General features: G+C 46.3%; 1 protein-coding gene across 3 annotated transcripts in view; it reads right to left on the bottom strand.

Moving 5' to 3' along the window:
• Positions 1 to 15,846: 15,846 nt before the first annotated feature.
• Cdc45 (cell division cycle 45) overlaps positions 15,847 to 17,480 on the bottom strand; it is a 36,485-nt gene continuing 34,851 nt past the window's right edge. For all 3 annotated transcript variants that reach the window (XM_036197407.1, XM_036197409.1, XM_036197408.1), the window contains 3 exons: positions 16,823 to 16,941; positions 16,565 to 16,641; positions 15,847 to 15,913 (listed from right to left, as the gene is read on the bottom strand). In XM_036197407.1, coding sequence (XP_036053300.1) covers positions 15,849 to 15,913; positions 16,565 to 16,641; positions 16,823 to 16,941 — 261 coding nt within the window. In that variant the 3' untranslated portion in view covers positions 15,847 to 15,848. The remainder of the gene's footprint in view (positions 15,914 to 16,564; positions 16,642 to 16,822; positions 16,942 to 17,480) is intronic.

Below are 17,480 nucleotides of genomic sequence, written 5' to 3'. Positions count from 1 at the left end.
TGGAGAACTCTGCTCGGTCTACCTCCAGTGTCCAGGGTCCCAGAACCAAGAGAAGCCTCTCCTCTCCATCCTGGGTCTTCAGCTTCCTCCCTCAGCCCCGCCTTGTGGGCGTGACCATTACGAAGCCTCAATGGGGGTTGGAACTTCCAGGCCAAGGCTGGGATGGCTACCCACTACACAAGACACAAAGAGACAGAAGTGAGGCAGGGACCATCAGGGCTGGGACCAAGTCTGAGAGAGCAGACAGAGCCACGCATTTGCTTCCCTGTCTTCCCAAGTCCCAGTAAACATGAGTGAGGATGTGGAGAGCTATGAGTGAGCCCATAGCAGCCAGAAAATGATTTTAGAGAGTCATCGATAGACATTTAGAAGGAGTGTGAAGAGGGGTCAAACATCGATTCTGAGGGTGCCGATAAGCAGCTACACACCCGAAGGAGACATGGCCTGGGGACAGGATTCAGCCACCAGCTTTGGGCCCTGGAACCCTCTGCAAACCTCCCAGTGGAAAAAGGAGGCTTTTTCCTCCCTGGGAAAAGCTAATGTCCACACTAATCGGCAGTGTCCTGTGATGTAGAAAAGTTTTAAATTCTGATGGGGTCCAATTTAGGGGTGTGTGTGTGTGTGTGTGTGTGTGTGTGTGTGTGTGTGTGTGTTTGGTGGTGGTGGTGGTGGTGGTGGTTATTTTTCCTACTCTTTTTTACTCTTTTGGGGGCCCACCACCCAGCTCCCAAATAAATCACACATAGAGACATTATTTCTTATGAATACCCGGCCTTAATCTGGCTTGTTTCTAGCCTGTTTTTCTTTAAATTATCTGATCTACCTTTTGCCTCTGGACTTTTTCCTTTTCTTCTGTGTCTCTTACTTCCAACCTTATTCCATGGCTGGCTGGAAGGCTGGGTGGCTGGCCCCCGTATCTTCCTCTCTTTTTCTCACTCCTTGAGCTCTTCTTCCCAGATTTCTCCTCCTATTTATTCTCTCTTCCTGCCAGCCCTGCCTATCCTTTCTCCTGTCTTGCTATTGGCTGTTCAGCTCTTTATTAGATCAATCAGGGGTCTTAGACAGGCAAAGTAATAGAGTTAAACAAACGCAACATGAAAGAATGCAACACATCTGTGCATTAAACAAGTGTTCCACAGCAAGAGTGTGTGTGTGTGTGTGTGTGTGTGTGTGTGTGTCGGTAGTAGTAGGGGAAGGTGAGACAAGGTCTTGCTATGTAGTACAGGCTGCCTTGGAACTTGCTGTAACCCCCCTTCCTCAGCCTCCCACACGCTCAAATTACAGGTCTAAGCTATATGCCTGGCTTTCCAGTTTTGAGTGTGGCTTGTTTGTTTGTTTGTTTGTTTGTTTGTTTGTTTGAGACAGGGCAGAGTCTCACTACATAGCTCTGGCTGTCCTGGAACTCGCTATGTAGATCATGCTGGTCTCTGCCTCCCAAATGCTGGGATTAAAGTCATGAGCCACTATGCTAGTTTATAGTTTTGTTTGTGACTGGGGGAAAGACTTTTCAGCCACTGTGTGATCACTGCTGGACTGCGCCATACCTTTCCCAGACCCTGCAACCTATCCCTTCATTTGTTAAGTTACTCCACAAAATAAACCTCCCTTTTAACTACAGGGAGTGGCCTTAATAATTTCACCAATAGTCTTGTTCGGTTTGGTTGGGTTTTAGTTGTTTTTCTTTATTTGAGACAGGGTCTCAGGTAGACCAGGTTGGCCTCAAATTCCCTCAGCAGCTGAGGCTGGCCTTGAACCTCTGCTTCCACCTCCCCAGTGCTGGGGTTATGCATTCCTGCCTCTCTGTGGGTTTTCTTCTTCTGTTTTTGGTGGAGAGTCAAACTCAGCACCTCACACGAGCTAGCAAAGCTTTCTATCCCTGACTTGACTGTTTGCTGCTGAGCTATGGACAGAATGTGATGGGGCATATTCTCTCACTATACAGAGGCAGAAACCTCTAGTGTTTTTTTGTTCATTTGTTTGTTTTGTTGTTGTTGTTGAGACAAGTTCTCTCTATTATATAGCCCTGGCTGTCCTGGAGCTCACTATGTAGACCAGACTAGACTTGAACTCAGAGACCTGCCTGCCCCTGCATCCTGAGTGCTAAGACTAAAGGCGTGCACCACCACGCCTGTCTTATTCCTAACCCTGTTCTCTATTAGTCTATTTTCTATCGCTGTAACAACATACCCAAGGCAAGGCACTTCAAAAAGAAAGGACTATTTATTTCACAGTTCACAAAGCTGAAAATTCTAAGGTCAGGTGACCCCACTGACTGAGCCTCTGGTAGGGGCCCCTTTGGAATCACATGATTGTAGACAGCATTGGGTTGAGAGCACATGCAAGAGATCCTGTAGTAAAGGTGAAATGAGAAGCCACAGAGCAGTTTCGGCTATGGCCTCTCTTTGGTATTGCTCTCAGGTTCCCACGGTAACCACTTTAGGCCTTTCAAAGGCAAGAGTGCCCACTGTTCTGACCAACTCCCACCAGGCCGGGCTTTTTAATGGTCCCACTACATCTTAATACTGTCCACGGGGCTGGAGAGATGGCTCAGAGGTTAAGAGCACTGACTGCTCTTCTAGAGGTCCTGAGTTCAATTCCCAGCAACCACATGGTGGCTCACAACCATCTGTAATGAGATCTGGTGCCCTCTTCTGGCCTGCAGACATACATGCTGTATACATAATAAAAATAAATCTAAAAAAAATCATAAAAAAAAAAAAAACGGTTGGGGATTTAGCTCAGTGGTAGAGTGCTTGCCTAGCAAGTGCAAAGCCCTGGGTTCGATCCTCAGCTCCACATTAAAAAAATATACTGTCCTCTGCCAGTGAGCACTGAGTCAGGTTTCATAATACACAGCCTCCCAATGATGTTTCCTTTCCTTAAGCTCCGAGTGGCCACCTAAGTGTGGCCATCTCTGTAGCTTTGACCCTATGAGCTCCCTTCCAGGCCTCCACATAGATTTTTTTTCCTACTGCATTAGCCCCCAAGCTATTCATGATGCTGCTTGTGCCCAAAGGCTCCCCCTGCCTGTCCCCATTTCCTTGGCTAGGTGGTTGAGAACAGCTGATTTCTCTTGGTGACTCCCTGGCCTCCTAGGTAGGTAGCCCTGTTCCCTGTCATTTTAGGCTGTAGGGTCTCCTTTATCCCTGGCTTGGTACACTGTAGTAGGACAGGCCCATAGAGTCAAGGAAATTGGCTCAAACCAGTTGCCAAGGCATGCACATAACATACTTAATTATGAGCCAACCTGGAGTGTACCTGAGGGCCTAGCAACAGGCGCTGTCAGAGTTCCTGGTCTCTGTCAGAGTTCCTGATTGTGCAGAGTCTGCCTGAGGGCCTAGTAACAAGCACCGTCAGAGTTCTTGATCATGCCCATCCAATAAGGGATGACTATGCAATACCACCAGATTGTGACACCGACTGGGTGCTGGGAGGAATGTATATTGCAATGAGGCACAAGAATATATTATAGAGATTTAGCTGTATATAATAAGCTATACCTTGACTGACCAAGGTGTCCTTCAAGAGGAAGCCATTTATCAAGGAATATTTTTGTGTTATTTAGCTTAGTAATATAGATCAGCTGTCTTCTGCTATGAGATTGTTGTGTGCCCATATACTACTAGGCCACATTGGCAAACAGCTAAGCTTCTCAGACCTACTGTTGATCCACTAGGTAACTAACATCCCCCCTCCCCACACATAAGGCCTAGGAGACAGGCAGACTGTAGATGCATAACTTTATTTCTTGTGCAAATAAAGCTCCGACCATCCCTTGCCTTCAGGCCTAGTAGCATTGCAGAGCTATTGACTCAGGACAATAGGTCTTTTTGCATAACCAGGTGTAGTAAGGACTGGAGCAAATTCCAGAGGCAAGCAGAGCCTTGTGGCTAGAGAGAAGAGTGGAAGGCAGAGTTTCTCAGAGCCAGGGTAAGGAGCAAGGAAGAAAAGATGGAGGATGAAGTGAGCAAAGCATATGAGCAGTGGCAGCCTTCTGGGCAACTTGAAGCTTGCTCCACAGCATGTGCTGCAGGTGAGCCTGGCCAGGACCACTCATGAGCTACAATCTCCATCTTGGGCATCTTTGGTATAATATAAAGAACAACTGGATGGTAGAACACATGAGTGTGCATTTCCAGGCCCTGCTAGCTGTTAGTTATTTGGCACTCTTACCCTGCAAGGAAATGTCCCGAACCACAACAAATCCACAGAAGAGTTTTTACTGAGATAGGATAGGAAGAGACAGACATGACAGGCCTGTGGGAAACACACATGGTCAAGAGAAAGGAGAGAGACCTGTGCAAAAATGACACTGGCTTTATAAAGGGTGGGCTGCGCATGTGTACAGGAAATCATGTGGCTACTCCACTCATGCACGTAGATTACACGGCTGCGTGTGCTTTACGCAACCATGCAAAGCCACAGAGTCCTAGTCACGCAAGGTGTTTTGATCCAGAAATGGCTATTTTGAACCAGAAATAACTAGGCAGGAGTGTCTAGGTCCGCCAGGCATGCCCAGCCGTGTGGGCATGTTGTGACTTCATATCACTAGCCTCCCCCCACAGCTGAAGGTAGAAGGGACGCACACCACAATCCAGGGAGCCCTGGCTTCCAAGAGGGTTGGTGAGGGTTGCAAGCCCAAGAGTGGCCTTATGTTCCTGGCACAGTATGACCTGGCCCTGGATGCCCAGCTCTGGCTTCTGCCTTGTTTGGGCAGTGCTGACCCAGGCCAGGTCTGGGTGCCAAGTCCTAAGGGCTGGACAAAGGCAGGGAGAACAGATAGGATCTGAGGCCCAGCTCCTGGGAACTGTGAGGGTGCCCGCCCTGTGCTTATACTGACTTCCTGCCCCTGGGATCTCTGTCTAGCAAGTTGGGCGTGGGCGCAGTCTGAGGGTAGGGAGGTGGTGGGAGGGGCACTCTCTCTCGGCCCTCATGGACTCTGCCCATCAGACACAGAGCAGTGGGAAGCAACAGTGTGTAGTGGGGTTAAAAAACCTAAGTTTCTGGTGTTGGGTGGGAAGGGGACAAGGACACTAAATTCTTACGTTATTTACATAACAGAGTGATGACTGAGACGGACACAGGATGTGGGACAGACAAGAAGATAGACAGGAAAATGAGGACTAAGAAACATAACCCTGTACACACACACATACACTCTCTCTCTTTCTCTCTCTCTCTCTCTCTCTCTCTCTCTCTCTCTCTCTCTCACACACACACACACACACACACACACACACACACACTCACACTAATTAATTTAAAAGAAGATGGAGTTGGCCTACCTTTAATCCCAACACTCAAGAAACAAGTAGGCAGATCTCCATGGGTTTGAGGCTAGCTTGATCTACATAGGGAGCTCTGGGCCAGCCATGGCTACATCCCGTCTTAGAAAAGGAGATGGAAATCAGCATGTGGAGATGAAACATAGGATATTACAAATAAATTCAAATGCAGCTGTAATTACAGAAGACATAAAAGGTCATGAAAGGTCAAGTACTCTGGGTAAGGAAAATGCAATGTCTTATTTTATGTTAATAAAACAAAATGCCTGAGATCAGTTAATTTACACAGATTTTCTCTTTCTTTGTTCCAGGTTTGAGAAGACCAAGAGTGTGGCCTTGGAATGCACTTGGCCTCTAGTGAAGACCTCATGTTGCTTTAGCTTGCGGCAGGAAGAGAAAGGGCAGGGGACACATGACTGACAAAAGGAAGTACAGGGCAGCCTTGCTTTGTGGTGGTGACTAACCCAGTCCCAGGGAATGAGAACTTGCTTCTCTGAAGCAACATGAAGCCTTCACAAAGGCGCTGGGTTGGTGTCCTAAACAATTCTGGCTAGGATTCACCTCTCAACCCTGTCATGCAGAAGACAGGAGCGTCATCATGTTCAGACCGCAGTATAAAAGGCCTTTCTGAGACACTGACTAAGACTTTGAAGGCCAAAAGACAGAAAGGCATGCCACGAAAGTACACCACCTGTGTCAGATCAGATGACAGGCAGCAAGGCCATGAATGTGCAGAGATGTTAACAGCAAAGCAAGTTCCTGGAAATTCTAGTAAGAGACAGAGAGGAGAGCTGGGCAGTGGTGGTGCACGCCTTTAATCCCAGCACTCTGGAGGCAGAGGCAGGTGGATCTCTGTGAGTTCAAGGCCAGCCTGGTCTACAGAGAGTTCCAGGAAAGCCAGAGCTACACAGAGAAACCCTGTCTTGAAAAACTAAAACCCAAAACAAAACAAAACAACAACAAAACTGGGGAGAGAGAGGAGGCACAGACAAGAAAACACAGAAAGGGATGGGGTCTCCGAATGGGCGTGCTGACTTGTGCTCGCCTCTGCTGCTCAGGGTTACTCTGAACTCTTGGGATAAAGAGATTCTCTTGCCTCTGCCTGAGAAGCTGCTGGTACTGTAGGCACCTGCCTTGTAGTCTACACTGATTTAGGTAGTCAGTGGTATTTTTTTTAAATTAATTTTATTCATTTTATGTATAAGTGTTCTGCCTGCACATGTGTATGTGCATTATGTTTGTACTCAGTAGCTGCCAAGGCCAGAGGAGAGTACAGGATCCTCTGGAATTGGAGTCATGGATGGTTGTGACAAGCATGTGGGTCCTGGAAATCAAGCCGCAGTCTTCTGCCAAAGAGACAAGCATTTTTAACTGCTGAGCCATCTCTCTGGCCCCTGGGAGTCAGCGTGTGTGTGTGTGTGTGTGTGTGTGTGTGTGTGTGTGTGTGTGTGTGTGTTGGAGGTGCATGTGTGCATGTGCGCATGTGTGCATGTGTGTGGAGGCTGGTGGTCAGCCTTGGATATCAATCCTCAGGAGCTGTCTCCTTGCTTTTGAGGCAGGGTCTCTCACTGGCTCTTGCCAATTAGGGTGGATGACCAGAGAACCCCACAGATCTTCCTGCCTCTGCCTTCCCAACACTGAGACCACAGTGTGCTTTTCATGTGGGTTGTGGGAGTTGAACTCAGGGCCTCATGCTTGCAAATCAAGCACTTTACCCTGTTGGGAGCTGTGCGGCCTAGTTTTGGACCAGTATACGAGTACTTGTCCAACGGGTCTCCAGATGAGGCAAAGCCCACAGGGCAGTCTCACTTGGCAAAGACCAGTGGACTTCAGGGACAGCGTGGCCTGCACCCTCTCTTCTCTCTCATAATACTGATGATTCTTTTGGCGGTTTTCAGTGTCATTCTGTCAGTCACACACGGGACAGATGTCATCATTCCCAGAAACCACATTTTTTTTTCTCTCCAGTATTTTCCCTAAAATTCTTTGGAAGCTGATGCTTGTCAGGTTTCTTGTCTGGGGATGCCAGCTGTTGCTCCAGGCCCTGGGAGCTGTCCTGATTCAGTGCTGATAGGATCAGAGGCAGAGCACCTGTTTCTGTAAACATGCTTTGTTAAGTTTTGAACAATATTGCAGTTCTTGAAACTGCCTATGTCGATCACCTTTTGGTTTTGTAAGACAGGATGTACTTGGCTCAGTATTTGGCCAAGCTAGCAAAATGAAAAGTGTTGTTTTTTGTTTAAAAGATGTTTTGATGTAAAAGTTAGGGGGAAAAACATATTGACATATTTGTTTTTGCTGGAGGTTAACGTTGGAGGGTGGGCAAAACAAGTCTGTTAGTATAGAAAAACATGCTTTTTATGTATAAAGATGGGTGGAGCTATTCTGGCTGGCCACTTGTGTGAAATGAGGTGGTTGAACAGTTCATTTCTTCACGTCGATACCCCTTCCCCTCTCAGGACCTGAACCTAGGCTGTGAGAGGACCACAGCATTACCCCAACTTTTGTGTCAACTTTTGCCAGCCAAATTGAAAACATATAGACTGGGTTTCTTGGGAAAACACAGTTTTCCAAAACAGAATGAACCTAAAAGAAAGATTTCAAATTTTGATGGTTTTACAAAATTATACAAATGTTGTCAGTGATTTAAAATCCTTATGTACAGCCCCTCACACTGTTTAAACAGCTCCACAAGCAAACTCTTACTTTGAAGAAGCCAATCATTCCAGTCATGAGCCAATGATTTCAGAGACTGAAAAGGTAAGGAACATTTTTGTTTCATCTTGAAAAGCTAATGCAAGCTTGGCATGCAACCACAGAAGAATGGGGCAAAAGTCAAAACGATGCTGAGTTCAGCTCACAAGCCAAAATGCAAGCTGAATCCAATATTTGCAAAAAGGACAATTCTTCACAGTTATGTATGGTTGGACAGGGCGTGGTGGTGCACACCTTTAGTCTCAGCTTTTATATGTTCTTGGGCTCTGACTTGGTCCTCATGTGTATGCAGAAGCGCTTTACTAACATGGGGTCTTCCCCTCAGCCCTCAAGGTAGTGATATTTGTAATAGGCCCAAATTGGAAACACCATAAATGTCCCTAAGGAAACTGGAGATGAAGTGCCATGCTACAGTCACAGCACAAAATACAACTCTATGGAAACTGGCCAGTTGGAGCACACGCCTTTCATCCCAGCACTGGGGAGCTAGAGGCAGGCTGATCTCTATGAGTTCGAGGCCAGCCAGAGCTAAGTAGTGAGACTTCATCTCAAAAAGAAAGAAAAAACTGACCAATTGAGTTCACACAACTTGCATAGAACCCAAGGGCATTGCATGAGGTGACCTGGTCTCCTCTGGCTGCATTGCTGTTCCATTTCTAGAATGTTGATTGGAACCTCTACAGCTAGAATAAACCTTAAGTTGCCTACAGGGTGTGATTTTCAGAAACACGTCTTGGGTGATGGTGTTTACACTGCATTTCTGATCTCCCAAGTACTTTTCATTCTTTCTGAGTAGATTCCTCTTTTCATTGTTAATTTATTCAGTATGTGAATGACTATTGAGTTTCCTCAGTGATTTTCAGCATCTACTGAAATACTCGTGTAGTTTTCTCTTTTGTTTTGTTGATGCAGAAACTCAAACATACATCCACACACACATATATAACACTAACACAACATACATATTTACATGTGTATAGACTTTCTTATTCATTTTATGGGTGGGTGTTTTCCCTGCTTGTATGTACTGTGCCTGCATTTGGTGCCCTCAGAAGTCAGAAGAGAGAGTCAGTTCCTCTGGAACTATAGGTACAGTTGTGAACAAATGTGTGGGTGCTAGGATCAAACCCAGGCCCTCTTCAGGAGCAATAAGTGTTCTTAATCCCTGAGCCGTTTCTCCAGCTTCCCACACTCCCTTTCTTAGACATGGTCTCTCTGTAGCCCTGGTTGTCCTGGAACTCACTCTGTGACTGTAGCATGGCACTTGGTCTCCAGTTTCCTTAGGGACATTTATGGTGTTTCCAATTTGGGCCTATTACAAATATCACTACCTTGAGGGCTGAGGGGAAGACTCCGTGTTGGTAAAGCACTTCTGCATACACATGAGGACCAAGTCAGAGCCCAAGAACATATAAAAGCTGAACATGGCAACCAATGTGTGTCCATAACCCCAGCACTGGGTGGGGGTCCCTGTGGCCACCAGCCAGCCAGTCTAGCTAAGATGATGAGATGCAGTGAGAGACCCTATCTAAAAGAGTATGGTAGAGAATGAGAGAGAAAGAAAACTGATTTCACTCTTGTGGGGCCGAGTTGCTTTGAATGCTTATAAAAATGTGAGTTGGCTAAACTTGTGTGGGCCTAGTTCTGGGGTCTCTGTCATTTCACTGAACACCTTTTCTCTCCATATATATGTACATCATGCATGCACCCGAGGGGAGGATTCTTAAAAACTAAAAACCAAAGCTTTCGTGAACAGCCATGTGCATGTTTTTGTAGGGACATGATTTTCATGTTTTCTGAGATAAAGTCCCCAATGCTCAGTTGCTGGATTATGTGGTAATATACATTTTACTGTTTTAGATTATTATTTTATGTATTCTGAGTATTTTGCCTTCATGTATGTTTGTGTACCACATGTGTGCCTGACACCCAAAGAGATCAGAAGAGGGTGTTGGATCCCCTAGGATTGGAGTTAGGGATGGTTATGAGCTGCCATGTGGGTGCTGGGAACCAAACCCAGGTCCTGTACAAGAGCAGCCAGTGCTCTTAACCGATGCATCTCCCCAGCCTTCCAAGTTTAGCTTCCGAGGGTGCCCTTGTCCTTCCACTTTCCCGTAGTAGTGCAGCCTTCTGCTTTCTCTGGGTCCTCACCAGAGCTCGGTGGTAATGTCTTTTCTGTCCCATCATGATCCTAGTTTTCTTTTCTTTTTTCTTTCCCCCAGGAGCTGAGGACCGAACCCAGGGCTAAATCCCTGATCCCATGATCCTATTTTTCACGTGCCTGATCGACAGTGATGTGGAACCTCCTTTCACTTGCTCATGGTCCGTTTTCTCTGGAGAGAAATCTCATTTGTTCAATTTCTACTTGGGTTGCTTTGGTTTAAAAATGTTGGATTTGGGCTGGAGAGATGGCTCAGAGGTTAAGAGCACCGACTGCTCTTCCAGAGGTCCTGAGTTCAATTCCCAGCACCCACATGGTGGCCCACAACCATCTGTAATGAGATCTGGCGCCCTCTTCTGTGTACATAATAAATAAATAAATCTTTAAAAAAAATGTTGGATTTGGGGCATGTAGGTGCATTCTGGTTGCCTGTGGTAGCACAGCCATTTCTATGTGCTTTTTTAAACCTGTTTTCAGGTCTTTCACAAACCAAAGGCTAATTTTTATGAACATCAGTTTTGTCATTTTTTTCCCTGTTATTGAGCACGCTTTTGTAGGTCTTTTATGTCTCCCCCCAATTTTTTTTGTTCTCATCTAAAAGAGACTTGGGTAGCTCCCCATCTCAGTGAACAGTGATGAACTCATGTCTGGGACAGTCACTGATTTCACTCTTGAGTCACTGAGTTGCTTTGAATGCTTGTAAAAATGTGAGTTGGCTAAACTTGTGTGGGCCTAGTTCTGGGGTCTCTGTCGTTTCACTGCACTCATGCAGCCATCACCCCCACAGTGTTGCACAGTCTCTGTGTAGGAATAAAAATATGGTATTGTGGGCTGGGAGCTGGCTCAGTGGTAAATGTGCTTTCTGTGAAAGTCTGAGAACTTGAGTTAGAATCCCCAGCACCTGTGTTTTTAAGAAACCAGACGTGCCAGGCGTAGTGGGACACTCCTTCAATCCCAACACTCTGGAGGGGAAGCAGGCAGATCTCTGAGTTCAAGGCCAGCCTAGTCCACAGAGTAATTTCCAGGACAGCCCGAGATACACAGAGAAACTGTCTCAGAAAGTCAAAACCAACCAAACAAACAAACAAACTGTGGCTTAGACAGACACACAGTGTGACTGTGATCCCAGAGCTACTGCAGGGTAGTGAGAGAGAGGGGAGACAAAAGAACTCCTGGAAGCTCCTAGGCCAGCTAGCGGCACAGACAGCAGGAAACAGCAAAGACTCAATTTCAACCTACTCCATACACATTCATGCCCTCCTCCATGGTCTAGCCTATGAGATTCCCTAACTTTAGTGCAGCAGCCAAATCCAAACCCAGTCAAAAGCAAAAATAATAAAAATCAGGATAGTGACGTCACCTTGATTAACTATCTCCTTGATTGGAATGAAGTGTCTGTCTTCATCTCTTCTGATTAATTTTAGTTTGAATTCTGTTTTGTCAGATATGAGGACAGCAATACCTGCTTGCTTCCTGATCCCATTTGATTAGAGTTCTTTGTCAACCTTTTACTCTAAAGTGGTGCCTAGCTTTACAACTAAGGTGTGTTTCTTGTAGGAAGCAGACCAGTGGATTTTGTTTCTTGATCCATCTACAAGTTTTTCTGCTGTCAATTTTAAGTTTTAATTCATTGTGGTCAGATAGGATACAGGAAATGATGGCCTATCTGTTGGAGAAATTGGGGTATTGAATGGATTCATAATTTACAGCAGAAGCCTACCAGACATTCAAAGAAACATAAACAGGAGAAGCACTCCCAAACTCCTTCTATGAATCCAGTATTACACTAACATCCAAAGCAGGTAAAGACACAATAACAAGAAAAGAAAACTATAGGCCAATATCCCTGATGAATATAGACTCAAAAATACTCAATAAAATACTTGCAAACAAATATAGGTATACATCAAAAATATTACACAATATGACCAAGTTGTCTTTATCCCTGAAATGCAGGGACAATTCAACATACAAAAGTGAATAAATGTAATAAGCTACATAAACATAGAAAAAAGCTTTTGACAAAATCCAACATGCCTTCATTATGAAAGTCTTGGAGAATGTAGAACTAAAAAGAACATATCTCAAGACAGTAAAAGCAACATATGAGAAGATCCCAGCCAATATCATCATAAATGGAGAAAAGCTTGAAGCAAATCCCACAAGTCAAGAATGAGACAGGAATGTCCACTGTCCTGTTCCTTTTTGACATTGTTTGAAGTAGTACCAGCAGTAGGGTCAGAGAAAAATATTAAAGAGATACAAATTGGAAAAAAAGAAGTCACACTTCCCTCATTTGCAGATAATATGATACTATCTATTAGAGATCACAAAAATTCTATCAGAAAACTTTTATAAATGATAATCAAATGCAATATGGTAGAATACTGAATCAGCTTGCAGAAATCAATAGCTTTTCTGTGAACTAATGTCAAACATACAGAGAAGCTGATCATGGGCACACTCCTATTCACAATAACCTCAAAGAAAATAATAAATATCCAGGAATAAACCTAACCAAGGAAGTGACAGACCTCTGCAATGAAAACTTTAAAACTCTGAAGAAAGAGATAAAGACACTAGAGATGGAATGACATCCCCTGCTCCTGGATGGATGGGTAGGATTAACATTGTGAAAATGACCACTTTACCAAAAGCTATTGACAGATTCAGTGCAATCTCAATCAAAACCCTATCTCTTTCTTCCCAGAAACAGAAAAAACTATTCTAAAATTCATATGAAACAAGAGACCAAAGACAGCCAAAACAATCCCTCCCCCCACACACACACACACAATGCTGCGGGGATTAACATTACAGATCTTAAAATATATTGCAGAGACAAAGTAATAAAATCAGTATGGTGTTGGCACATAAACAGACATGTAGATCAATGGAACAAAATCAAAGACCCAAATGAGTACACGTAACTTCGGCCACTTAATGTTTGACAAATACATTTCACTGGAAAAAAGCAAGCAACTTCAACAAGTGGTTCTGGAAAAAATGGATGTCCCCATGCAGAAGAATGCAACTAGACCCATATCTATCACCTTGCACAAAAACTACCTCCAGATGGATTAAGGACCTAAACCTGAAATACTGAAATTGGTAGAAAGAAACATAGGCAGTAGTCTACATGATACAGGTGCAGGAAATGACTTCCTAGATAGAACTGAACTTGCCTGAGGAATAAGGCCCCAAACTGACTAGTGGGATCTCATGAACAGCTAGAGAAACAGCCAACCAGGCCAATTCCTGGGGCCCCAGAGTGGACCTGACCAGAGGTCCTGGCTAGTATTTAATTAAAACTTGCTTCAAATTCAAAAAAGAAGAAGAAAGAGAAGAAAAAGAAAGAAACATCAGCCAAGTGAAGAGGAAGCAAACAGGTTGGGAGAGAGTCTCTGTCAGCTGTACATCTGACAGAGGATTAATATCCAGAATACATATAGAACTTAAAAAAAAAAAAACAGACAAAGAAAGAAAGAAAAGAAAAAAGACCCTTTCTAAAAATAGGCCTGGGACCTGAATAGAGAGCTCTCAAAAGAAGAAAAAAGAATGACTAAGAAATATCTCAAAAAAATGTTCATCTCCCTAGTAACTAGGGAAATACACAATAACTTTGAGATTTCATCTTACCCCAGTCAGAACAGCAAAGATCAACAGATAGATACATCTTCAAAACACTCCTGCACCTAAGGCTCAGGGTACCTTGCAGAAGAGGGGGTGGAAAGACTGTAAGAGCCAGAGGACCAGGGAGTTCTGTGAGGTTGTGTCTCCTAGCAACATCAGAAGCTACACCCATAAAGTCTCACCAACATGACTGCCCAAGTGTGAGCTGAACAAGGACACCAACAACCATGTCAAACCAGACAGAGAAAAGCCCATGAGACCTTTCTCTACACAAAGAACTACAGGCAACTGAGTTTCCTCGGCATTGGCTGGCAGTGGCCATCGCAGGTACTGGTTGTGAAGATACTTGGTACTGAAGGGCCGGCCCAGCCTCTGCCTATTACCATCACGAGGCCAAGAGAGCAGCTGGGGGAGACCTTGGCCCAGGGGCTGAGTAGAGAGTCTCTGTATTTCCTATCTGAGTAGAGAGTCTCTGTATTTCCTATCTGAGTAGAGAGTCTCTGTATTTCCTATCTGGGTAGAGGGTCTCTGTATTTCCTATCTGAGTAGAGAGTCTCTGTATTTCCTATCTGGCATGGAGAATGGCAGCACCCAGGAACAATGTTACCCTGGGTCCCCAGAAGGCTCAGAGTACTTCCAAGTACCGACTAAGGTCTTAGGAACAAATGGGATGGAACCGCAAATGAACATTTTATTTCATTAAAAACCATAGTCCCAAACTTCAAATGTGTCTTGCCAGGTGATATAAATAAAGGAAAAGGAAGTCACTTCCGGAGAAATCAAATTCTGGAAGAAAAAAGAAAGGCTTCACACAATTCATCCTTTCTTCCCATGCATCAAACAGACTGAGCAAGGCCTTGCATGATCTGCTTGAGCAGCCTCCACAGTAGGGTGAAGGTGAGTGTGGAGTGGAAGGCCACCAGATCACTGTCCTCCCACACCCCTACTGCGTCTCCACTGTCCCCATGAAGTACCCAGACCCTTCTCACCTGATAGTCCTTTGCCTGGCCACTATCCTGCCAGGGCGGCTTCATGGCTCGACAAGGGCCCCTCCCTTGCCTGGCCAGTCTCCACTGCTTTCCCCATCATGCAGCAGCATCTTCCCCTTCCCCTGCTGTTACGCCCCTGCTGGATGGCCACACACACAGCAGTGCTGTTGACACAGTGCAGGAGGGAGGTCTGCCTCCGGTCAGCCCTGGCACATGCCGCTCTCCACAAGTCAATACACACTTGCCACCCGTGGGCCAAGGTGCTGTTGGCTCTTTTCTGGAGTCAGACTGATTATTTACACAGCCCAGGGTCACTGCTGATTACCTGCAAGTCTGACCAAGGATCTCCTGGTCCAGTCTAGAAACCTTCCTTAATATGGCCCTCAATGTTCAGGCTACCCTGACAGAATGGAGTCCCTGAAACCCAGTAGGCCATTCTGGTCCCCTACAGCTCAGAGTTTAACAAGGATAGGGCAGTTCCTTGTGTCAGAGCCTTGGAAAGGCTGCCTGACAAACAGCGGCTGAGGAGGTTACACAGGCACAGCAGAAAACCCCACTTCCTTTTCCCAATGTGGTCTCTCAAAGAGAAGGACCATGTGGGAGGACAGTGAGGGCATTGCTAGGGAGATGTTCTGGGCCACACATGCAGCAGGCCTCTCAGGATAGCTCTCCACAGATGACGACTCATGCGGAGCCAACATTCTGTGACCTGCAGCTGGGTACTTGTCAACAGCTTGATTTCTTATCAAAGACTAAGAGCAGAACAGCCCAGAGTGCCACTTCTGTGGGCTCCAGCCCAGGGCAATCTGTGTCACACATGATGCTCAGCCCCATGGTGTGGGCATTCAAGAAAATTTGAGGTTGTTCTGAAGGGTCAAAGGTACTTAATGAAATTAAGCTTTCTCAGAAGTGCTCCATTGTGGCCCTGCTGGATTCTTAGGACAGACATTCCTGGGAAAAATCTGCAAACCCTGTTCTGATCTGAAACACAAGTAAAGCCTCTGTGGAGGGAGACAAAGCAGGAGCCGGGCTTGAGGCCCAAGGACTGCCCACTCTCGCTTACCCTCAGGACAGCAGAGACACGAGAGCATCCAGGAACTTGCTCCGGTCCTCAACTTTCAGCTCAATTACTGGAGTAATGAAAGGAAAACATCTTGTGAGTGGGGAGGAGTGAGAAACTAGGCTGAGCACATGAACTCCCCCTGAGACGACAACTCTCCATCGCATTCCACACTGCGGGCTCCCGCCAGGCTGGAACATTCTGCAGTATTTGAGTTCATCTTTTCCCACTATACTCCCACTTCAGATCTGCTGGCTGCGCTGTGGAGAGGCCAACAATGTCAGCCAGCAGACGGGACACAAGGCATGTGACACCTCTGACTGACTTGGGCAGGGATTGGCATAAATGCCTGTCCCCACAGTGATGCAGGCCACATCAGCCCTGCTTTGTCCCGCGCTTCAGGGTCTGTGTCCACTTCTGGGGAGGACATAAAACCAGTGACTTGTGCTTTGAGTTCAAGGCCAGTGAGGCTTGGGCTCTAGAGTCAGACGGCTTGCCTTTCAGGGGTGGGAAATGATCGCAGGGGAGGGCAGCAAGGTTGCATCCAGGCTTGTAGCTTCCAAGCCAGTGTTCTGTGGATGCTGAGAACAGCTTTGCCTGGGGCTGTTTTGGTAGGACAAGGGGCTGCTGGTTAGGTACTTTAATTACCTACCAGCCTGCCTAATTCCATGGCGGGAGGTGGAAGGCAAGGGGCAGAAGTGTGGCCATGGCAGACACTCACCTGAGAGGTCAAAGTGGTTGTGTAGAGTCCGAGAGCCGGTGCTTTCTGCTGCCTTCTCAAACGCTCGACCAAAAAAGCTACAGGTACAGGACAGACATGATGGGAGACAGACCACAGACACAGACCCTTCCCAACCCCATCCTGTGATAAACACCAAAGGGCAAATGGCGTTCAGCCTCGGCAGAGCTGGCGTGCCAATGTGCCAACACACACAAGGCCTTCAGCCTTGCTGTCCCAGGGCAAGCAGAAGCTACTCACTTCTTCCTGTCTGAGCTGTCAGTCTCTGGGGGGATGCCCACCACGGTCACCGTGCCCTGCTCTATGCTCAGGGGGGCAGCCATCACCAGGGGCAGCAGCTTGCAGCGCCGATTCTTTGTCTGTGGAGACAGGGGCACTCTCAGCACTGCAGAATGGAGCACACTGCTCAGCACCTCGAAACTGATAGGATCAGCCCACCCCCTAAGGCCAACAGGGGTGTAGTCACCACAGGAGAGGCTAGAATTCCAACTCAGTATTTTGGCTCTTAGCTTCCCAGTTATCTACTGGCCCCACCCTCTTGGCACCCTAGCTAGACCTTGCAGGAGTTCAGCCCTTGCTTTCCTCCAATCACCTCCTCCAGGTCTCTAGGAACACCTCCCAACACCCCTGCTGGGTCTATTCTCCTTCCTCTCAGTGCTTCCTGTTGGAAACTCATCCATGCATTCACGTCTCATGGGTCCCTCCTGCACACAGTTAGGGTGGAGGTGGTGAGGTCTCCCTCAGTGACACACCTACAGCTCTCACAACACCATCAAGGTGACCACCTAAGTGGTCATGCAGTAGTTTATGCAGGACTGAGATGTGACCCAAGATGTGAACTAGGCCAGCTGGCGGGTGTTTAGGCAATGTCTGATAACTGACTAGAAGACCCCTTCTA

This window comes from Onychomys torridus, chromosome 8 (assembly GCF_903995425.1).
Source record: "Onychomys torridus chromosome 8, mOncTor1.1, whole genome shotgun sequence".
Classification (NCBI taxonomy): Eukaryota; Metazoa; Chordata; class Mammalia; order Rodentia; family Cricetidae; genus Onychomys; species Onychomys torridus.
Note: the sequence above shows the minus strand (reverse complement) of the source record. Positions and strands in the feature narration are given on the sequence as shown.